Below are 18797 nucleotides of genomic sequence, written 5' to 3'. Positions count from 1 at the left end.
AAGAATGAAAGGTAATGCTATGCCACTTTGTAATAATCCTTATTATTATTATGTTGATATATATATATATATATATATATATATATATATATATATATATATATATATATATAAACATATGCTTAAAGGATGGTCATATATTTTGCAAGGAGATATGGACGATTATCATTCTGCAATATGACATAATTTCTTTTGTAAATAAAAAGTGCAATGTTTATATGGTTCATGTTAATTTTTGTTTTTGATATTTCGTGTTGTGGTGAGAAGCAGCTGTGTAGAATCAAATAATTTTATTCACCTAAAATATTACCTTCAGTATTCAAACCACAAGTATGAACATATGCATTTTTTAATGGGTAATGGCTGGGAATCAACTTTTAATCAATGTATACCAAAATGAGCATGACTCGGAAGTGGTACTAATGATTTCACTGCACTTTAAAGCTTAATCTTCCCAGTACTTCCAAGATCCTTGTTGAGCAACGAAAATATTTACATCGTAGAGCTGTGGTTTTCAGAAAGACACTCATATTTTATGTGATTACTTATGTGGCGCTTGTAAAGCTAGTCAGATCATAAAAGTGTCTACATGCAGCTAATGTTTTATCGCTTTTTTTTCTTTAGTTACCATTATGGTTTGGTCCGTGCGTTTATTAGAAGAACGTTTATCGAGAACGGTGAAGCTGAGAGAAACTTCTTTTTTTGTTACGCATCCTGTACTTCTGCTTCGTACTACTAAGGTCAAAGAATTATTAAAAACATTACTTCACTTACGAAATATTATTATTCTTACTCTTTTACTTGTTTCAGTCAGTTGACTGCGGCCATGCTGGAATTTCTTATCAGAACTTTTATTGTAAAGCAAAAATTAACACTAATATTCATGTAAAGTTATTTTTCTACAGTTTACAATATGTACCACTGATCAGAACTGTAATTAAATCCAGGATTTTCTTTGAATCAATACAGAAAATAGATTCTTAGTCAAATATTTATTGAAAAGTATGTAAAATTGTGCTCATGTTCCTTGAGACAGTTAACAGCAATTAGATAATTCTGAGTTAGGTTAATTTCGAAATTATATTCTGCCGCATGTTGTTTTTAGATAATATATATTTAACGTAATCATGTCCGTAGGAGAGCCACTGTAATCTGCATAAGATAACGCAGCTGGAATTCTCTGTGTTATATATAGGTAAAATAATTGTGCGCTCTTAAAAATAATTGATTAATTTCGTTAAAAAGAAATCACAGTTTTATGTGAGGAATCATTTGAATGGATCGATTTGACTACTCAATTAGGATTTATATTATGATGTCATAGGCATATTAACAAATATTATTTTCTCAGTTGCCTAAACCTTGTTCTGATATGGTATGAAATCATTATGTAAGCTATGTGGCGTTCTACAAATTCTGACACCAACTGTCTTTTTACACAAAAATAATATTTGACAAACACGGAAAAGAAAAATTAAAGAAAGAAAGGATTTAAAAATTCCAAAAAGAAAAAATGAAGCCTTCACAGATTGATGTCGATGGAATCATGACTTCTTTGGGAGATTCCAAATATTTCCACACCACTCAATACATTATGATTTGTATTCCTATGCTTTTAGCGTCAACAAACACTTTCTTCTACGTTTACTTTGGTATGTATAATGATTGCATCTGTATATATATATATATATATATATATATATATATATATATATATATATATATATATATATACACAAATACATACAAGCATATACTATTTAATAAACACAATATATATTTTTATGGGTTACTAATAATTTCATGCGAGGAAAACATCTCGGACAATACTCTATGAAACTATTAGTAGCTTAAAAAATATATACAGTGTTCATTAAAAAATATTTATCTCTCACAAGATTATTTTTTGTTGACCTTACCATCACGGAACACTACACATACACACACATATATATACATATATATACATACATACACATACATACATACATACATACATACATACATACATAAACACACATACACACACACACACATATATATATATATATATATATAGCTTTATACACACACATGTACGTATGTATATTTCTACAACAACCAACTGGTCAATGCTTTGGTATAAGAGACTTGTCCATGCAATGAAATCGAAATCAAGACGATGTGATTTCGAAGCAACAATCTTAACCCTTCCAGGGGCCGTTATTTTTGTATTGGCACAAAAAAATAATACTTGATCTTGCAAAAACTTTTTAAAGTTAGATGCAAGCATACATAGTGTTAAAATGTGACTTTTTGAAGGCTAATATATGGTGTTCCATCGGTATCACCCAAATGTTATTCACCTTGACTATTTTGTAGCCATGCCTTTGAAACTACACCCATATATCTGTGATGTATATATACATCACAGATGTATATAACATGTCTATGATTTTTGTTGTTGGCATTGTTATTATTGTTTTTGTTGTTGCCATGTTTTTTACGAGAGTTTTCTAAGTCCCATCCAGAGATCTCAAGAAACATGTTAGATGAGTAGCGATGATATATTTCAGGAAAAGTAGACCAAAGCCTGTCATTTAAGGTTTCGCTAAAAGTTTGTAATATTTGCGAGTTTAAAAGGTTTTGAAACGTTCAAATATTCTAAGGTTAACAGTATTTTCATTAGAGTGTGGGCTGCACCTAATTTTTTGTTGTTCTGATGTTTTGAGATTTCCTGGTATTTGATCATAGCGTTCAAGAGTGCCATTTTATATTATCCCAAAAGCACCGATGCTGACCGGCACAACTGACTTTCATTATCATCATAGTTACCATTATTAAGGCGGCGAGCTGGCAGAATCATTATCACGCCGGACGAAATACTTAGCGGCTTTTCTTTTCTCTTCACGTTCCGAGTTCAAATTTCGCCGAGGCCATATTTGCCTTTTATTCTTTTGGGGCCGATAAAATAAGTACCAATTGAACACAATCCCCACCACCCCCAAGCTTCCCTTGTGGCAAAAATTTGAAATAACAATAATTATTATTGGTTTCAAAGCGAGAGAGAAGAGGAACACAAAGGAAGTGAAAGAAAAAGAGAGAGTGACAGAGACAGTAGATACTTACACACAACAAATAATGGATATCAATTTCACTTTTGAAGACAACTAAAACAATTCCAGTCAATTTCTTTATAAGCCATGAGGTTGAGAAAAAGAGGGGACGATACAGGGTCAGACAAAACAAACATTGGGGTCAGAGTATCGAATGAGACGAAACGTATGAATAAACAAACAATTAAAATATATACAATTAAATGAGAATGAGTGATTTACAAAAAATGAAGAGGAGGATGCGGTCGACCCCACAAACCACACTGAAGACTTTGCTTTCTTCTTTTTATATTCTCGTTTAGACAGGTTCTTTCACTCGCAACATGCTTGCTATATAGACTTCCATCTTTTACGAAACACACTTTGCGACAGGCATTTCTTCTCCAGCCTTATTTTCCGTTTCATGTGGAAAACAAAAAGTCGATTAGCTCGACACTGGAGATGAACATGCCTGTTGCAATTCCTTTCACTCTCGTCTTCCGTACTACCTCTTTCGCAACCGCAACTACAGAGAGAAAACAGGGAGGTCGGCGGAACGATCTTAATTACAGATTCGCTCGACAGTTGTACTCTTCTCGAATACGACAGCAGGTGTTCGATATAAGTCCAGAGCTCAGTCACCCTGGGGCATTGCACAATCGCGTGCAGGACAGGGAACAAGTTGGCCAACTCTGTCGTATCTAGCATTATATTCTGACAGAACCAAGGTTAGACATCTAGACACTTTGTGGTCAGTTGTTTCGTCATGGGCATTTCAAACTCTGCACTTGGAGTTTGTTCCGTTTTACCCTGGTAAGATTTTGTTTATAGACTCCGGTCGTGAATAGCAAGAATGAATTCTGTTTATGCCTTCTACCCTGAACCCCGCAGCCAATAAAGAGTTTTTGATTAGTCTACATCAACTTCCTTAGTGCAGGAAGGATTTGGTCTTGGAGATGTTTCTACTGCCAACTACCTTTCAAGATTTGAAGTCCTGCTTTTGCTTTCAATCTATGTATTTTGGTTGTCTTTGTTGATTATAGGTATCTTCATTAGCGTTTTCTATTTCTGTAATACGTAACTCTGCTCTATATTTCCCAGCATCCATTGGTCTTTCTTAAGCACTTCTGCAGAATTGTGACCGTTTTGTATGAGAATTCTAGTTTCATCAGCCCTCTTTCCCCTTCTTTCCTTGGCAGGTAGAGGCAGTCTCTATCTGCCTTTTGATGGTACATTTTATTGGCACTTTGGACTTTCCTGGTTTTTGTCTCCATTCTTTCCAGGTCAGCTAGATTCCAACTGATGACATTGAAGCCATATTGCACAACAGGTACTACTTAGATATCAAAAGGTTCTAAGTTGTTTCTGGAGTTCAATTCAGTTTTTAGGACAATTCTTACACTTCTGTAGGACTCCTATCGAGTTGTCTTCATTTGTGCGTGCTGAATATCATCGCCCTCAATAATGCCAAGGTATTTATAGGTTCCTTCTGGATTTAATTCTCTTTTTGGTTGTATCTAGGCCAAAATGGATTGTTGTTGTCGGTTTTCTTCTCTTAAAGGTTGCCTTTGTGAATTTATCGAAACCAAAATCGATACCGATATTATTTCTGAACTGCTTTACTGTTGATAAAAGTCCTTCTAATTCTTGCTCACTCCTAACACTGTTTTATATGTTGAAGACACCTGTTTTACAGCCACCACACCTGAATACAGATGTAATAATCTGACACAGTCTCAGCTCAGTCAATACAACATATCGATCAATGAAGAAGACAATCTGATATATGATAAGTGCTCCATAGATATCATCAATACGAATGGAGAAGTTACAGGTGAGAACCGAACCCTGGACTGTCTGAATGGTTATTATTACACTACACCAGTTGATAAATCTATCGTGTCACAGGTAACTGAATTTAAAATGTTTTCTTATTTGGGAATTAATTTGTTTTCGTTTAAGCTTTACGTCAAGTTTAGAAATTCGTGGATACTTTCTAGAATATAACCTGAAAAAGTAGCATGAACGTTATTGCGTTCAAGAGGAAGTCAAATCTTTAAAGTGAATAGAGTGAAATCAATTACTAAAATACATATAAGATTAAGTTCATAAATGAATAAATTTAGTTTATTTAAATGTAATTTACATGCCCCTGCATTTCTAGATAAAGCTTTGCTTGGGCAAATCTATGATGAAAGGCCTTCCAGTTGCGACTATATATATATATATATATATATATATGTGTGTGTGTGTGTGTGTGTGTGTGTGTGTGTGTGTGTATTTGTGTGTGTATCTGTGTTTTTCCTCCCTCCATCGCTTTGACAACCGATGTTGGTGTGTTTACGTCCTCGTAACCACGTGGTTCGACAAAAGAAACGACAGAATAAGTACTAGAATTACAAAGAATAAGTCTTGGGCTCAATTTGTTCTACTAAATGCGGTGCTCCAGCATGGCTGCAATCACATGACTGACACAAATAAAAGAATAAAAGAATACAAATATATATATATAATGTACATATACATATAGAGAAATCGTAATTCTGCCTGGTTGTTGTAAAACACGTTTGTTTTTGCAGTGGGATCTGGTCTGTAACAAAGAAGGATTGGCTGAATCTACCCAAATATTTTATATCGTGGGTCAAATGATTGGTGGTTTGACAGCACCTTATTTGATTGAAAGATTTGGACGGAAACCAGCGCGTGTGTCAAGCAGTGCCTTGTTGATAATCTTCAACTTATTCGGTGCATTTTCGCCATTCTACTCCTTGTTTGCAGCCATGAGAATTTTCATTGGAATACTAAGAGAAGTAAACTCAATTATAATGCACATACATACATACATACATGCATACATACATACATACATACATACATATATATATATATATATATATATATATGTACTTTCAACAAATTGCACAAAACCCCACAAGTATTCGATTTCACGGGAAAAGAGCAAAAGAAACTGACGCGGATTCCCCCAATTCAATCTGTTAGTGGTACAGTGAAGATTTGTAAGACATTACAAAAATTCTCCTTGTGAGATTCTTATGTCAATAAATGCACACACCTGGATATTTGCATTGACAGTTCAACCTATACACCAGCTCAACGACGTATTTACTAACACCAAGAAATCTCTTAACTCAAAAAGCCGTGTCGCTTTTTAGCTACCGGCTTGGACTCTCTCAAGAACATAAATAAAACTTTAAAATTCATACATGCATACATGCATACATACATACACACACACATACATACATACATACATACATACATACATACATACATACATACATACATACATACATACATACAACCATTTTAGTTGTCTAAACTCCAATGAAGCTTTTGTTTCTTGAATAGAAACTCGCTCCCTTGTTCTGGAAAAATGCACAAAAATAAAGTGATATACACACATATATGCATACACGCACACGCACGCGCGTTCACACACACACAGACACACGTACACACACACATATATATGTGCTCTAAATTCAGATTTGCATTTAAAGAATGTGTTTGCATGAAGCAAGACCGTTTATGAGTTTATGATCGCTGTCTATAAAAGAATGTTATAATATCATTCTATCATTTAAGTAGTTTTATGAATCACACTTCATAGTTACCCTATATGAATGCCCAATTTCGCATTCAGACAAATATATATATATATTCATGTAACTAATGTATAATTGATGTGAGATAGCTAATTGTAACTCACGAATATTTTTGATATATATATATATATATATATATATATATGAAGTACGCGTGTGTGAATGTGAAGAAGGAAGAGAGGAATTTTGCTATACGTAATGATTTCTATATAACAAACTTTGTGCTTCATTTATAAATGCACCGAATGGTGAGTCTTATAACACTGTATGTAGAAGCGAGACATCACCAAGCACATCGTTTTACAGACGTGTATAAAGTACAAGTAAGCTTGAAAATGTGAAAACTGTAATATAGATTGGAGATGTAAATATAAGCTTGGAGAGATGGTGTCCTTACAACAAATATCACATTTCTGCTCTGATATAAGTCTTCATTTACAATGGTAGTGTGGTACCTTGTTTGCCAAAGCGAATTACGTGTATCCTATGATACTTATTTGTAACAAGGTGGAATGTTAACATGATGAATAACTGTCTTATTGACACATACTGCATAGTTGCCATGACATATATGTATAACCAACTAACTTGTAGAAAATGACCCAATAAACTCAGCAATCTTTAACCCTATAAATACAATATATTGTTAATTAAGCATATAACATTGATTCTGTGGAATAAATAACACGTTAAAATTCCAACGGTCTTCACTACTGGAAAGATATATGAACCTGTTGCAGTATTTTATCCTCTTTCAGTTACGTTAGAAATTTTCTTTACTATTTTATTTTTCAGGCATTTCTTCTTAGCTCTGCAACTTTGGTTTGTGAATTATATCCCAAAGAAAAGCGTATCATTATGACTGGTATATTTCTGAATATCTGGAGCGTTGGTAATTGTCTTGTCGGGTTCATAGCCTATATGTTGAAGGATTACAGTTGGAACATGTTATTCCTATTTAATGCTGCTCTCTCGGGATATTTTATTGTGGATTTCATGTAAGGACCAGGTTTCTACCCATTATATACACATACATACATAAGAACCTAGAATTTGCAAGAATATGCTTTAGCACAAATGAGATGAATCTCGAAGTAGTAATGCATGAAATAAAACTTTGCAATGTGGAAAGGGATCAATTTGGTTATCAAGAAATTAGAATCCACAGAAACATTTGACGGCAGTATGGGTTCCATAACATGTATATATGCGAATTATTCGTGTAGTATATACTGGACCTATTAAAGAATATGATCACTAGTTGCAACATCGATTTGAACATAGAGGGAGGTTTAGAGGTGTCATATCGTAATAACGGTCATGCTAGATACATTTACAAAGTGAATAGCCATTATCAATAACCTAAGTCTTAAAATAGCACGCTCTCTAACGTGGACTTCTCTGATGTCTTTCCTGGCTTAATATCAAATATTTCCAAAACTTTCCACAAACAAAATCCAATATTAAGTTATATAGATAAGCAGTCCTATAAAACTTCTTCAACAATGTAAGTCGGAGAATTTATCGTCTATCTTCCTTGAAGGATTTTTCTGACTGGAGGAGGGGAGAACTCTATACCACAGTTGAGTTTTAACAGCGGTTGAGTTTTAACAGCGGTTTCAGAAATGGCATTTCATACTCTATCAACACACCGCTTTGGAAGAGGTCCAGAGAAATCATTTAATTCTCTGATTTGCACCTGCCTTTCCCACATTGTGTTCAGATTGTTTATGTAGGGGGAATGAAACATGCCTTTTAGACCATACCACCAGTTTAGAAGAAACAATTCATAAGCATGATTGAAAGTAAATTTAAACAAAAGCCTTATAACTACAGCACATCCTTCATGTACATTGACTGGCAGATTTCCACACAACTGTCTTGCTATATTTGGAAATTGGGAAAGCTTAGCATAAATTAAGATATAAGTTGGAGAGTTCTCAAAATAGCCAAACCATTCACCAACATGACAAGGGAATTTCAGCTTTTTTACAGTACAGAAGTCACATATACTAGTAAGGTTGAAAAGTTCCATAAATGACCTAAACAATGTGAAGTTTCTTAAACCGATTCCTCCGCGCTCACACCCGAGTGTAAATAAATTCTCACACTGCAAGTCTTCAACTAAGCTAGATACTGCACAGGATAATAAAAAAATTCTAAGTCACAAGTATAAAAATGAATGAACAACACTAAATCTCTCTCATTGATGTTTTCTATCATCTAAATCTAGAGACCTTTATGCACAAAATTACATGACATTATTCCAAAATAGCTTATCATATCCGAAGAATATATTTTAACATAATGACATTCTTGTTATTTCTTAAAATTTTATTTAAATTTCCTTGCGTGGCTTAGTGATCGTAAAGTCGTGAGTTCAATTCCCGACTAAGCATTGTGTCCTTGAGCAAGACACTATATTTCACGTTGCTCCAGGAAAAAATGAGTAGTACCCGTATTTCAAAAGGTCAGCCTTGTCACACACTGTGTCACGCTGAATCTCCCTGAGAACTGCGTCAAGGGTACACGTGTATGTGGAGTGCTCAGCCACTTGCACGTTAATTTCACGAGCAAGCTCTTCCGTTCATCGCATCAGCTCAGACCCTCGTCATCGTAACCGACGGAGTGCTCCTATATATATATATATATATATATAATATATATATATATATATATATATATATATATATATGTATTTCACCTGCTGATCAGGGTGACAATGTATTCGCTTTTTCTGATCTTCACACCTTCTATACTCTATACTCATATTAGGTCGTACTAATCCTCAGTTTGTTCTGAGTAGTCACATTTGTAGTGCCTGATGAAAATAGAAGGCACAAACCTGCATACATTGAAGAATCGCATAGTAAATCAGCTTCGGATGTCTCCCTCTACGTAAAACTTAAGTAACATGCTTGTATATAACATAAGTACTATATAGCTATCACTTTTATACATTCATACGTACATACATTAAAACAGCATATAATTTTAGTAAAGCGACACGATTGAACGCAATACAAACTAGGGAGATATTTAAACAATGAGATCATGCGTGCACAGATATGCATGCAGGCATACACAAATACACACATACATTCACGCTCTAGTTTTCAATATCATCTGACAATACATTTATTATTTTACATTTGTCTTTCTATGATTGCAGTTTCCTGGAGGAATCTACAAGGTGGTTAATTGCCACTTCGAAAATAAATGCAGCTGAGAAGATTGTCAAAAAGGCAGCTAAACAAAATAAAGTTGACTTTGACACTGTTTGGCATATTACTTTAAAAGATACTTCAACACAACAAACAGCTAGTCCCGTGAACGAAACTAATCTCGACGGGCGAAACTGTGAGTCTAATGTCGAGGCAAACGTCAAAGCAGTTGTCGATCAGTCACAAATAGAAGTTGAAAAAGAAGCTCCTATGTTAGTAAAATTACTTGTTATATTTAAGTCACCTTATCTGAGGAAAGTTACCATCGTTATGTCTATTGCATGGTAAGTTCCACCGAATTATTATTCACCTTGTTTCAGTCCTTCATATACAGTGGGGGGGAATAAATATTCGTAATGTCAAAATTCTTTATTTCTTTAATTTCTAATGAACATAAATGGGATATACCAACTATATTTGCATACACATACATAAACTAAGAATATGCAAAAGCGACTAATAAATTATAGTAACTAATGAATTTATATACAATTATAAATATTTAGGGGTGAAAAAAGTATTCGTACAGAATAAATTTATGATTTTCTATGCCTTAAAATACTGTTAAAATAATTTTTTTTACTAGAACTTTCTCGTTTGTTCCAATAATCTTATCAGTTGTCGTTTTTAAGTGTCAAAACGCTAGCTTCTTCATTCAGCACTGAGACAATATAAAGTAGTATCGTAATAATGGCGAAAAGAAAAGAACTCACAAATTCAGTGAAAAACTTAATTATTGAACAGTGGAAAAGACGTAAAATTTACAGGAAAATATCAGAGAACCTTTGTATTCCATTTTCTACCATATCTTCATTTGGACTAATGGGTTTATATATTTATGCTTCTTTCTGTCTGTTTGTCCTTTAGTCAGGAGAATAATAAATATTTATTCCATGCTTTCATGCGTTAAAACAGTCCCTTAACTTTGAAGCTCAATTGCCACTAACAACGTGTGATTAACTCTATTATTTTTAAATGTGGGTAGAATGTGATTTGTAACGTAGCTCATTTGTAGTTAATATATTTCTTTTCTTTGATTTTATAGGGCTGTGGACATGACATCAGCAAACGGTATTATGCTAATGTCGGAGGTTCTTGGTGATAATGTTTATATCGTCTTCCCTTCAATATGTTCACTGGAAATCTTAACTAATAGTCTATATGCTGTTTCAGCGAAAAGGTAAACGAAACGATTTATCAATATTCTGAGTGATTTGATTTGGTTGAGCCGTTTGAGAATGCATTGGAACAAACAGAGAAACAAAGGATTATGTATAAACATACATACATGAATATATATGTGTATATATATATATATATATATATATATATATATATATATATGTGTGTGTGTGTGTGTGTGTGTGTGTGTGTGTGTGTGTGTGTGTGTGTATGTATGTATGTATGTGTGTATGTGCGTGTGTGTATATATATATATATATATGTGTGTGTGTGTGTGTGTGTCTGATCAATAAGTATTTGAACAGTTACCATAGTAACGAAGCTAAAGCACACAGTAAAGATGCTTGGCACAGATTGACTTTAAACTCTGGCTTCTAACTCACTTTCGCTGTTTACATCTGTGCTTGGAAGGATGGTGCGTAGCGTGTGACCGTTGCACTGAACATGACAGAGAAAGTTGAGCTGAGAATCTGTATCAAATTTTGTCAAAAGCTTGGTGATACTTGCTCAGAGGCCTACGCAAAATATTCAAACAGTTTTCATAGTTCTTGACACAATCAAGAAAACCTTGTGCAATTGAAACCCGTTTGTCCTTTTGGTCAGTTGAAAGCAGTTTTGACACAAACTTGGCAGACACGCGTCTTCAGTGATAATGGACAAAACTGAGTCGTAACTAAGCTGCACATCGTCTGATAACTCACGGATGATAAGTCGACGATTTCCCCTTATGAACTTCTGCGATGTTCTCAGTTCTGCTGTTTGCGCGTCTCCCAGAACTGTCGTCAATATCTACATCTTTTCGGCCATCTTCGAAACGTTTGAACCACTTATACACTTGCGTGCGGCTCATACACTCTTCTTCATACACTTTCTGAAACTTTGTACAAGCCTTTGAACAGGTATCGCCACGACAACTTTCTCTGTCATGGTCAATGCGACGATCACACGCTACACACCTTCCTTCCAAGCACTGTTGTAAACAGTGGAAGTGAGCTAGAGTTCAAGGTCAATCTTTGCCAAGCGGCTTCACACTGCGTGCTTTAGCGTCCTTACTATAGCAACAGTCGAGATACGTATTGATCAGGCATCGCACGCACACGCACACACACACACACAGACACGCACGCACGCACACACACACACTGTTATAGATATATAAGATGGAGGGATAAACTAACAACTGCCTAAATAGTCTGGGAGATTACTTTAATCTGACACACACACACACACACACACACACACACACACACACACACACACATTTATATATATTTCAAAAATGAGTTTAAAGGGATCTACTATCCTAGCGGTTACCGTGTTTCCTCTCAAGTCGTTTTCAGATGTTGGCTAACCACAATGGTCCTTATGTGGTACTCGAGCTAAGAATAAGTTAGCTCTGGTAACTTCTCTCCTTAGATAAATGCGAGTTTCCTGTTCTGGACTGCATATTTTCCGTAGAGTAAGTAATAGTATTAATAATGATAAGGAAAACGGAAATTTGTCACATTCATAATAATATTAAGCAGTTATTTACAGCATCTTTTCAGGACCTACACGTGTTTCAACTGCAGCTACGGCCCACTGTTGGATATGTAACCTAGCGTCATGGTTGGGGCAGTTTCATCAGGGTGCTCTTACTCTGCCGTTTCGAAGCAAAATTAAAGGAATCAACAAACTGAATGAATAAAGAGTTTTGTGGGAGATAGGGGTGCTACTATGAATAGTTGTAGGAATCTTGACCTGGGGTTCATGTCTACAAAATGTGGTAGATGAAGTAAGACATTGATAGTAGGAACTCTATCTCCCACAAAAAATTTTATTCATTCAGTTTGTTGATTCTTACAGTTTTATTACGAAAAGACAGAGGGTGAGAACCCTGTATCGTACTATATATTCTGGTGTTTCGTAGAATGATACATTAAGGGTATTTTTTAACTTCATGCAACCTTGCATACATGTTAAACCAACATCCAGTTTGTTACTAGGTTCATTGTAGTTTATATATATATATATATATATATATATATATATATATATATATATATATATATATATATATATATTTATAACGTGCTTTTTACATCGTGTTTAAAGACCAAGATTTAGCGCCATATTTTAATTTTTCCCTTGTCATTACCTTTTCTGCTAATATACAGGGTGTTCAAGAAGTTTCTCCACAGGGAATATATTATATACGATATATAAGCACTGACATGTTTCGGCATTTACACTAACAGCTAATTGTGATAATGAAATTTCTTCGTTTACAGAATGAGTACACTATCTATCTATCTATCTATCTATCTATCTATCTATCTATCTATCTATCTATCTATCTATCTATCTATCTATCTGTCTGTCTGTCTATCTATCTATCTATCTCTCTGGACAGACAGACGCAAGTCAAATGGGCTCCACGTAAGTTGGTAATTTTGTACGTTCAAAAGTGTATATTGACAAATATTTTGTGTTTAAAAGTTGTGCAACAACATCCACTGTAAACCTTTGATAAATATCTACACAAAAGTTTGCCCCTTGTGGGCAAAATTTAAAAGAAAAAATTCTCATAGCCTTCGTGGTTCCACTTAGCCATTTTATTTCCAAAATGGCCACTGGTCACCACGAGGCTGAGTTGCAAGTCAAGCGTGACGCAGAACAAAAAAACAGGATGCCCTGCTAGCATACGCTGAACCTGACAACAACACCACCACCACCACCATCAGCATCGACAACAGCAACAACTATAAAACAAAGGTCGTAAAGCCAAGCACCGTCACCACCATCAACACCGACACCACCACCATAGCAGCTTCTGCTACGACAACTGCTTCCTCTACCAACAACAACAAAACCAAGGTCACCGACACCCTCCTTGACGACGTTGAGTACCCCACACTGCCTCTACCACAATCTCATAAAGCAGGGGAAATGGGGGGAAACAACACGAACGCTGACATCGCGACCTCCACTCACAAACTAGTAAACAACCCGATTTCACAGTTTACTACTACGACGAACGACTCTGCCACAAACATCACCACCACCACCACCACCACCACCACCACCACAAAAAACAATTTCGCGGAAGCCATACGACCGAAAAGAAGGATCCTAAAATTTACTCACCAACAAATACAAGACACAAAGTCCTTGCTCACAAGAGAAGGCGACACAATACATTTACATATTCCACGGAACATCATAGAAGAAACACAAAAGAAGATCATCATTTACAGAATACTCAACACCAAAACAAAAAGACCGGAAAGCCTACCTAAAGAAAAAATTGAAAAGTGCCTCTCTTCCGTGTGGAAATTCCGAAATTATGTGAATTGGGGAAGTAAATTTGCTACCGTGCAAGTTCACTTCCATACGGAAGAACTAGCAAAAAGGTTTTCAACCCTTACTCTGCGCACAGACCAGGTAACAATGGTACCAAGCTACCTTGGGCGCAGAATTACGAAAGTCACAATAAATAATGTGCCGCCCATGGTGAATACCCAGTGGCTGGTATCGGCCATCTGCTCCGATATAGAAGAAGCAGATATTTTAGAAACAGCGGACATTCCAGAGGAAAGCTGGACGGGTAAAAAACTCGAAATATTTCTTCAAATCTCCCAAGAAGTAATAAACAATTTACCAGCCTTTGTTTAACTGGCAAACGACTAAAAATTGTATGTAGTGGTGGAGGGCAGGAGACCAAGATGCTATTTATGCAACAGTGAGGCACACCTTAGATACGAGTGCCCAACTGCTGTCAGAAATAGGCAACAGCAACCACTCCCCAAACCTGGAAGGAAACCCCTGCTACCCACACCTCCTTCAACCCAAAAGACAGGAAAAACAGCGGACGATACAAAAACTGTTTCCCCCTCACCAACCACATCACCAAGAAGAGAATTACCTCCGACATCGCAACCAACAAAAGAAGCAACATCACCATCAACATCAAAAGACAAACCAACACCAGCACCAAGAACAACAACCAAAAAACAAATATCAATGACGAAAAGACAAATTCTGCCCCTAACACCCCAACAACACAAACACCACACAAAACAACAACACCTTCTACAAACACACATATAGATCCAAACGCTTTGCCTTTACCCTCTTCTGATTCGGACACGTCGTCCAACGACGAAAGTTCGACGGAATGGCAAATAGCCACAGGGGGTAAAAGGAAAAGACCCAAAAAACCCAAAGAAAACGCAACCAAAGCAGGGAGATACCTGAACCATGAAAGCTCCATACACAACCAAACAAGCACCAACACCACAAAAACACACACAATGCTATCAGCGATAGACACAAAAGACTCCAAACTAATGGAGTACATCACAGGCTACACAAACATCTGTGAAGATGACTTCAAAACTAACAACCATCCACGCACTACACCACCCAAACATATCAAAATACTACACATCACACAAACACAACACCACAAACTCAAAGCCCTCTTCCCAAATGCTGTAGGGGGTTTCCAAAAATATCTGTCCCAAAAACTTTATAGAAACCTCCTCGAAGACACATCAAAGAACGAGGAAGCCAAAACTTTCGACACAAGTAAGTAACCCTCTGTAATTTCCTTTTGGTGTTTCAAAGCACACACCCCAATAGAATCATGGTCAAGATTGGTTGTGTGAATGCGCGTGGTTTGGGGTCTCCTTGGAAACAAGGATCCCTCCTAAATGACATCAAGTCACATGATTTGGGAATCATAGCCATAAGTGAGACCAGACTCCACGAGCCACGGGCCCTAAAGTCCATGTTTGGCGGACAGTTTAACATTTATTTCGCTCCCTGTCTGCCGAGGATGGGCGGTAGTGGCACCGCGGTACTTTTTCACAAGAGCCTGGATCTCGAAGTCAAGACGATATTCGTAGACCCGGAGGGTAGACTGGTCGTTCTGGATGTCGACGGCAGCAATGGGTGCGCTTTTCGACTCGTATCAGTCTACGCACCGCCCTTAACAGGTCGGGCGGATTTCTTTCGACGTCTAGAAGTATTCTGGGAACGTCTCGTCCTTTACTCTTAGTGGGGGATTGGAATGCTACCTTGGACACGCATGTAGACTACGTGGGTAGAGACAGAAACAGAAGGGGATGCAAATGCCTCAGAGACCTGCTCAGACGATTCCAACTGTCTGACAGGTACCGACTCGACCACCCAAATGCACCAACGTGGACATGGAGCAACCGCAGTGGGTCGTCGAGATCGTATCTAGATAGGATACTGTGTAGGACAGTAGACAAGGATAACTTAGGATGTCCACAATTCCACACAGTCAGCTACACGGATCACAAATTGGTGACGTGTACGCTAGACTTAGATAAGGCACATAGACAGGGTCCTGGGTACTGGAAACTGAACGCATCATTCCCGTCCAGACAAGTTTTCAGAGACCGGATTAGCACACTAGTAAAGAGGGCTTTGACGGGAGCCATCATCAACAACAAATGGTGGTTTGCCCTCAAGAGAGCAGTAAAAGCAGAAGCGATTAGGTACAGCAAAGCACTAGCCATAGATAGAAATAGAGTAGAGGGTGAGCTAGTTAAGAAGCTAGAAGAGGCAATTAGAAGCGGCATCGCATCCGACGTTTTGGCGGCGAGGTTGGCCCTCGACCAACACTTCAACGCCAAACACGAAGGATGTGCTGTCAGAGCTAGGATGCGTGCTCTAAGGAACGAAGGTGTTGGAGCCGCGAGAGAGGCCCGGGTGGCAGAGGCGCAACAGGGCAACAAAGCCACCATTCGGTCACTGGTAGATGAACAGGGGCGCGAATTGCTCGAGCCAAGTAAAATGTGTGAGGCCTTTCAGCAGCATTTTGCCCGACTGTTCGGGACGAGTGGAGGGCAAGAACGTAGGGTGGACTTCAGTGCCTACCTACATAGCCTGCCACGACTCTCGACAAGAAAGGCAGGGTGCTGCGAAGGTGCCATCACGGCGGCGGAAGTGCAGGAAGCGATAGCAGAATGCTCGAGGGACAAATCACCGGGTTTGGATGGTCTACCCTACGAGTTTTACAATTGTATGCCAGACTTGTTTGGAGACGTCTTGGCATCGGTATACTACAACTGGCAGCAAAACGGGAGCATACCCGGTTTTGTGAGTCGAGGAGCTGTAACTCTGCTGAAGAAAGATCCAAACAAGGGAAACATTATAGATAACTTTAGACCAATCACGCTGCTCAATGCAGACCTGAAAATTTTGACAAAGGTGTTAGCCAAGAGGTTGGCGCTTGTCATCGAGAAACTGGTCGACAACGCACAAACGTGCGCCGTGCCGGGCCGGAGCATCCATGACAACCTCCATCTGATGCGCTACATCATAGACAGGGTAGTTAACGAACCTGGCATGGGTGGGGCCCTGATCAACTTGGATCAATCGAAAGCCTTTGATAGGGTAGACCATCGATACTTGGGGGCAGTCCTGAGAGCGGCTGGTTTCGGTCCCGTCTTCCGCGGCTGGATAGCTGCCTTGTACAGAGGCATCCGTTCGGTAATTCGCGTAAATGGACATCTATCGAGACCTTTCGACATTGCACGTTCGGTCCGTCAGGGATGCCCCCTCTCGGCGCTTCTATACGTATTGACTCTTGAGCCACTACTGCGGAAGCTGGCGACTCTAAGGGGCATCCCGCGAGAATTGGGATGCGGGACGAGCGTGTCTGCATACGCGGACGACGTCACCGTCATAGTGTCAAGCCACGAGCACATCGAGCGGGTCGGCGAGACACTGAAAGACTACGAAGCGGTGACAGGAGCAAAAATCAACCGGGAAAAGTCAGTGGGCTTGCGGCTCGGCACCTGGAGAAGCAAGCCCATGCCGTCCACCAGTACCTCCGTCGTGGGACGCTGGACAGACGGCCCGGTTGAGTTGCTCGGGGTCTGGTTCGGTCCGGACCTCCAAATGGAGAAGAACTGGAACGAGATAACGAGTAGGGTGGTCACTCTCGCCCAGCAATGGGCCGAGAGGAAACTGTCCCTAAAAGGTCGGGCGGAGGTGGTGAACGCGTACATCGCGTCCATCATCTACTACCGCCTGACCGTCGTACCTTGTCCCGACCCTACCATCACCAAACTAGAACGCATCCTCTTCCGCTTCTTGTGGAAAGGATGCGTCCCGATGGTCAGGCGATCCATTTGCTGTCAACACCCGTTAAAAGGAGGGCTGGGCATGCCGTGGTTGATGATGCGCAGACACGCGCTGAGACTGCGACATCTCCGGCTCTATGTAGACGACGGTGAACAGGTGTGGTCGCCGTTTGTGAGGCACGCATTCCCGCAACTCGTTTCCATGACCGAACTACAGTCGTGGATCAAAAAGAGGCCGAGGAAGGGCGATTGGCACCGCGAGTGTCGCGTTGCTCTCAAGCAACTCTGCCGACCTGCCCGAGATGCGGTCAGAGCGACGAAACCGCTCTGCACGCAATCGTGCAGTGTCCAGCAATTTCCAACCTGTGGGCTTATGTCGAACGACTGCTGTCACGTGTGGGACGTGTCGGTTTATCAGCCGAGTCTATCGTTAATATCGTCACGCCTCCTTCCTTCAAACGGGAAGGAAGAGCTATTTTTATCATACTTGTGGCTATGGCGAAAGAATGTATCTGGTGGACGCGCCTGAAAGGATTAGAGACAAACACTTTCCTCTCTGGTCAATCTCTCATCAACTTCTTCAAGTATCAC

At 38.6% G+C, this 18797-nt stretch overlaps 1 protein-coding gene across 1 annotated transcript in view; it reads left to right on the top strand.

Moving 5' to 3' along the window:
* Window positions 1–1501: 1501 nt before the first annotated feature.
* Window positions 1502–18797, top strand: part of LOC118765266 (solute carrier family 22 member 8-like) — a 34387-nt gene continuing 17091 nt past the window's right edge. Inside the window, exons 1-6 of the mRNA XM_036507007.1 lie at window positions 1502–1652; window positions 4771–4982; window positions 5654–5884; window positions 7496–7698; window positions 9873–10208; window positions 10970–11104. Of these exons, the coding sequence (XP_036362900.1) occupies window positions 1514–1652; window positions 4771–4982; window positions 5654–5884; window positions 7496–7698; window positions 9873–10208; window positions 10970–11104 (1256 nt within the window). The 5' untranslated portion in view covers window positions 1502–1513. The remainder of the gene's footprint in view (window positions 1653–4770; window positions 4983–5653; window positions 5885–7495; window positions 7699–9872; window positions 10209–10969; window positions 11105–18797) is intronic.

This window comes from Octopus sinensis, linkage group LG11, assembly GCF_006345805.1.
Source record: "Octopus sinensis linkage group LG11, ASM634580v1, whole genome shotgun sequence".
NCBI classification, from domain to species: domain Eukaryota; kingdom Metazoa; phylum Mollusca; class Cephalopoda; order Octopoda; family Octopodidae; genus Octopus; species Octopus sinensis.
This window is presented reverse-complemented; position numbering and strand designations above follow the sequence as displayed.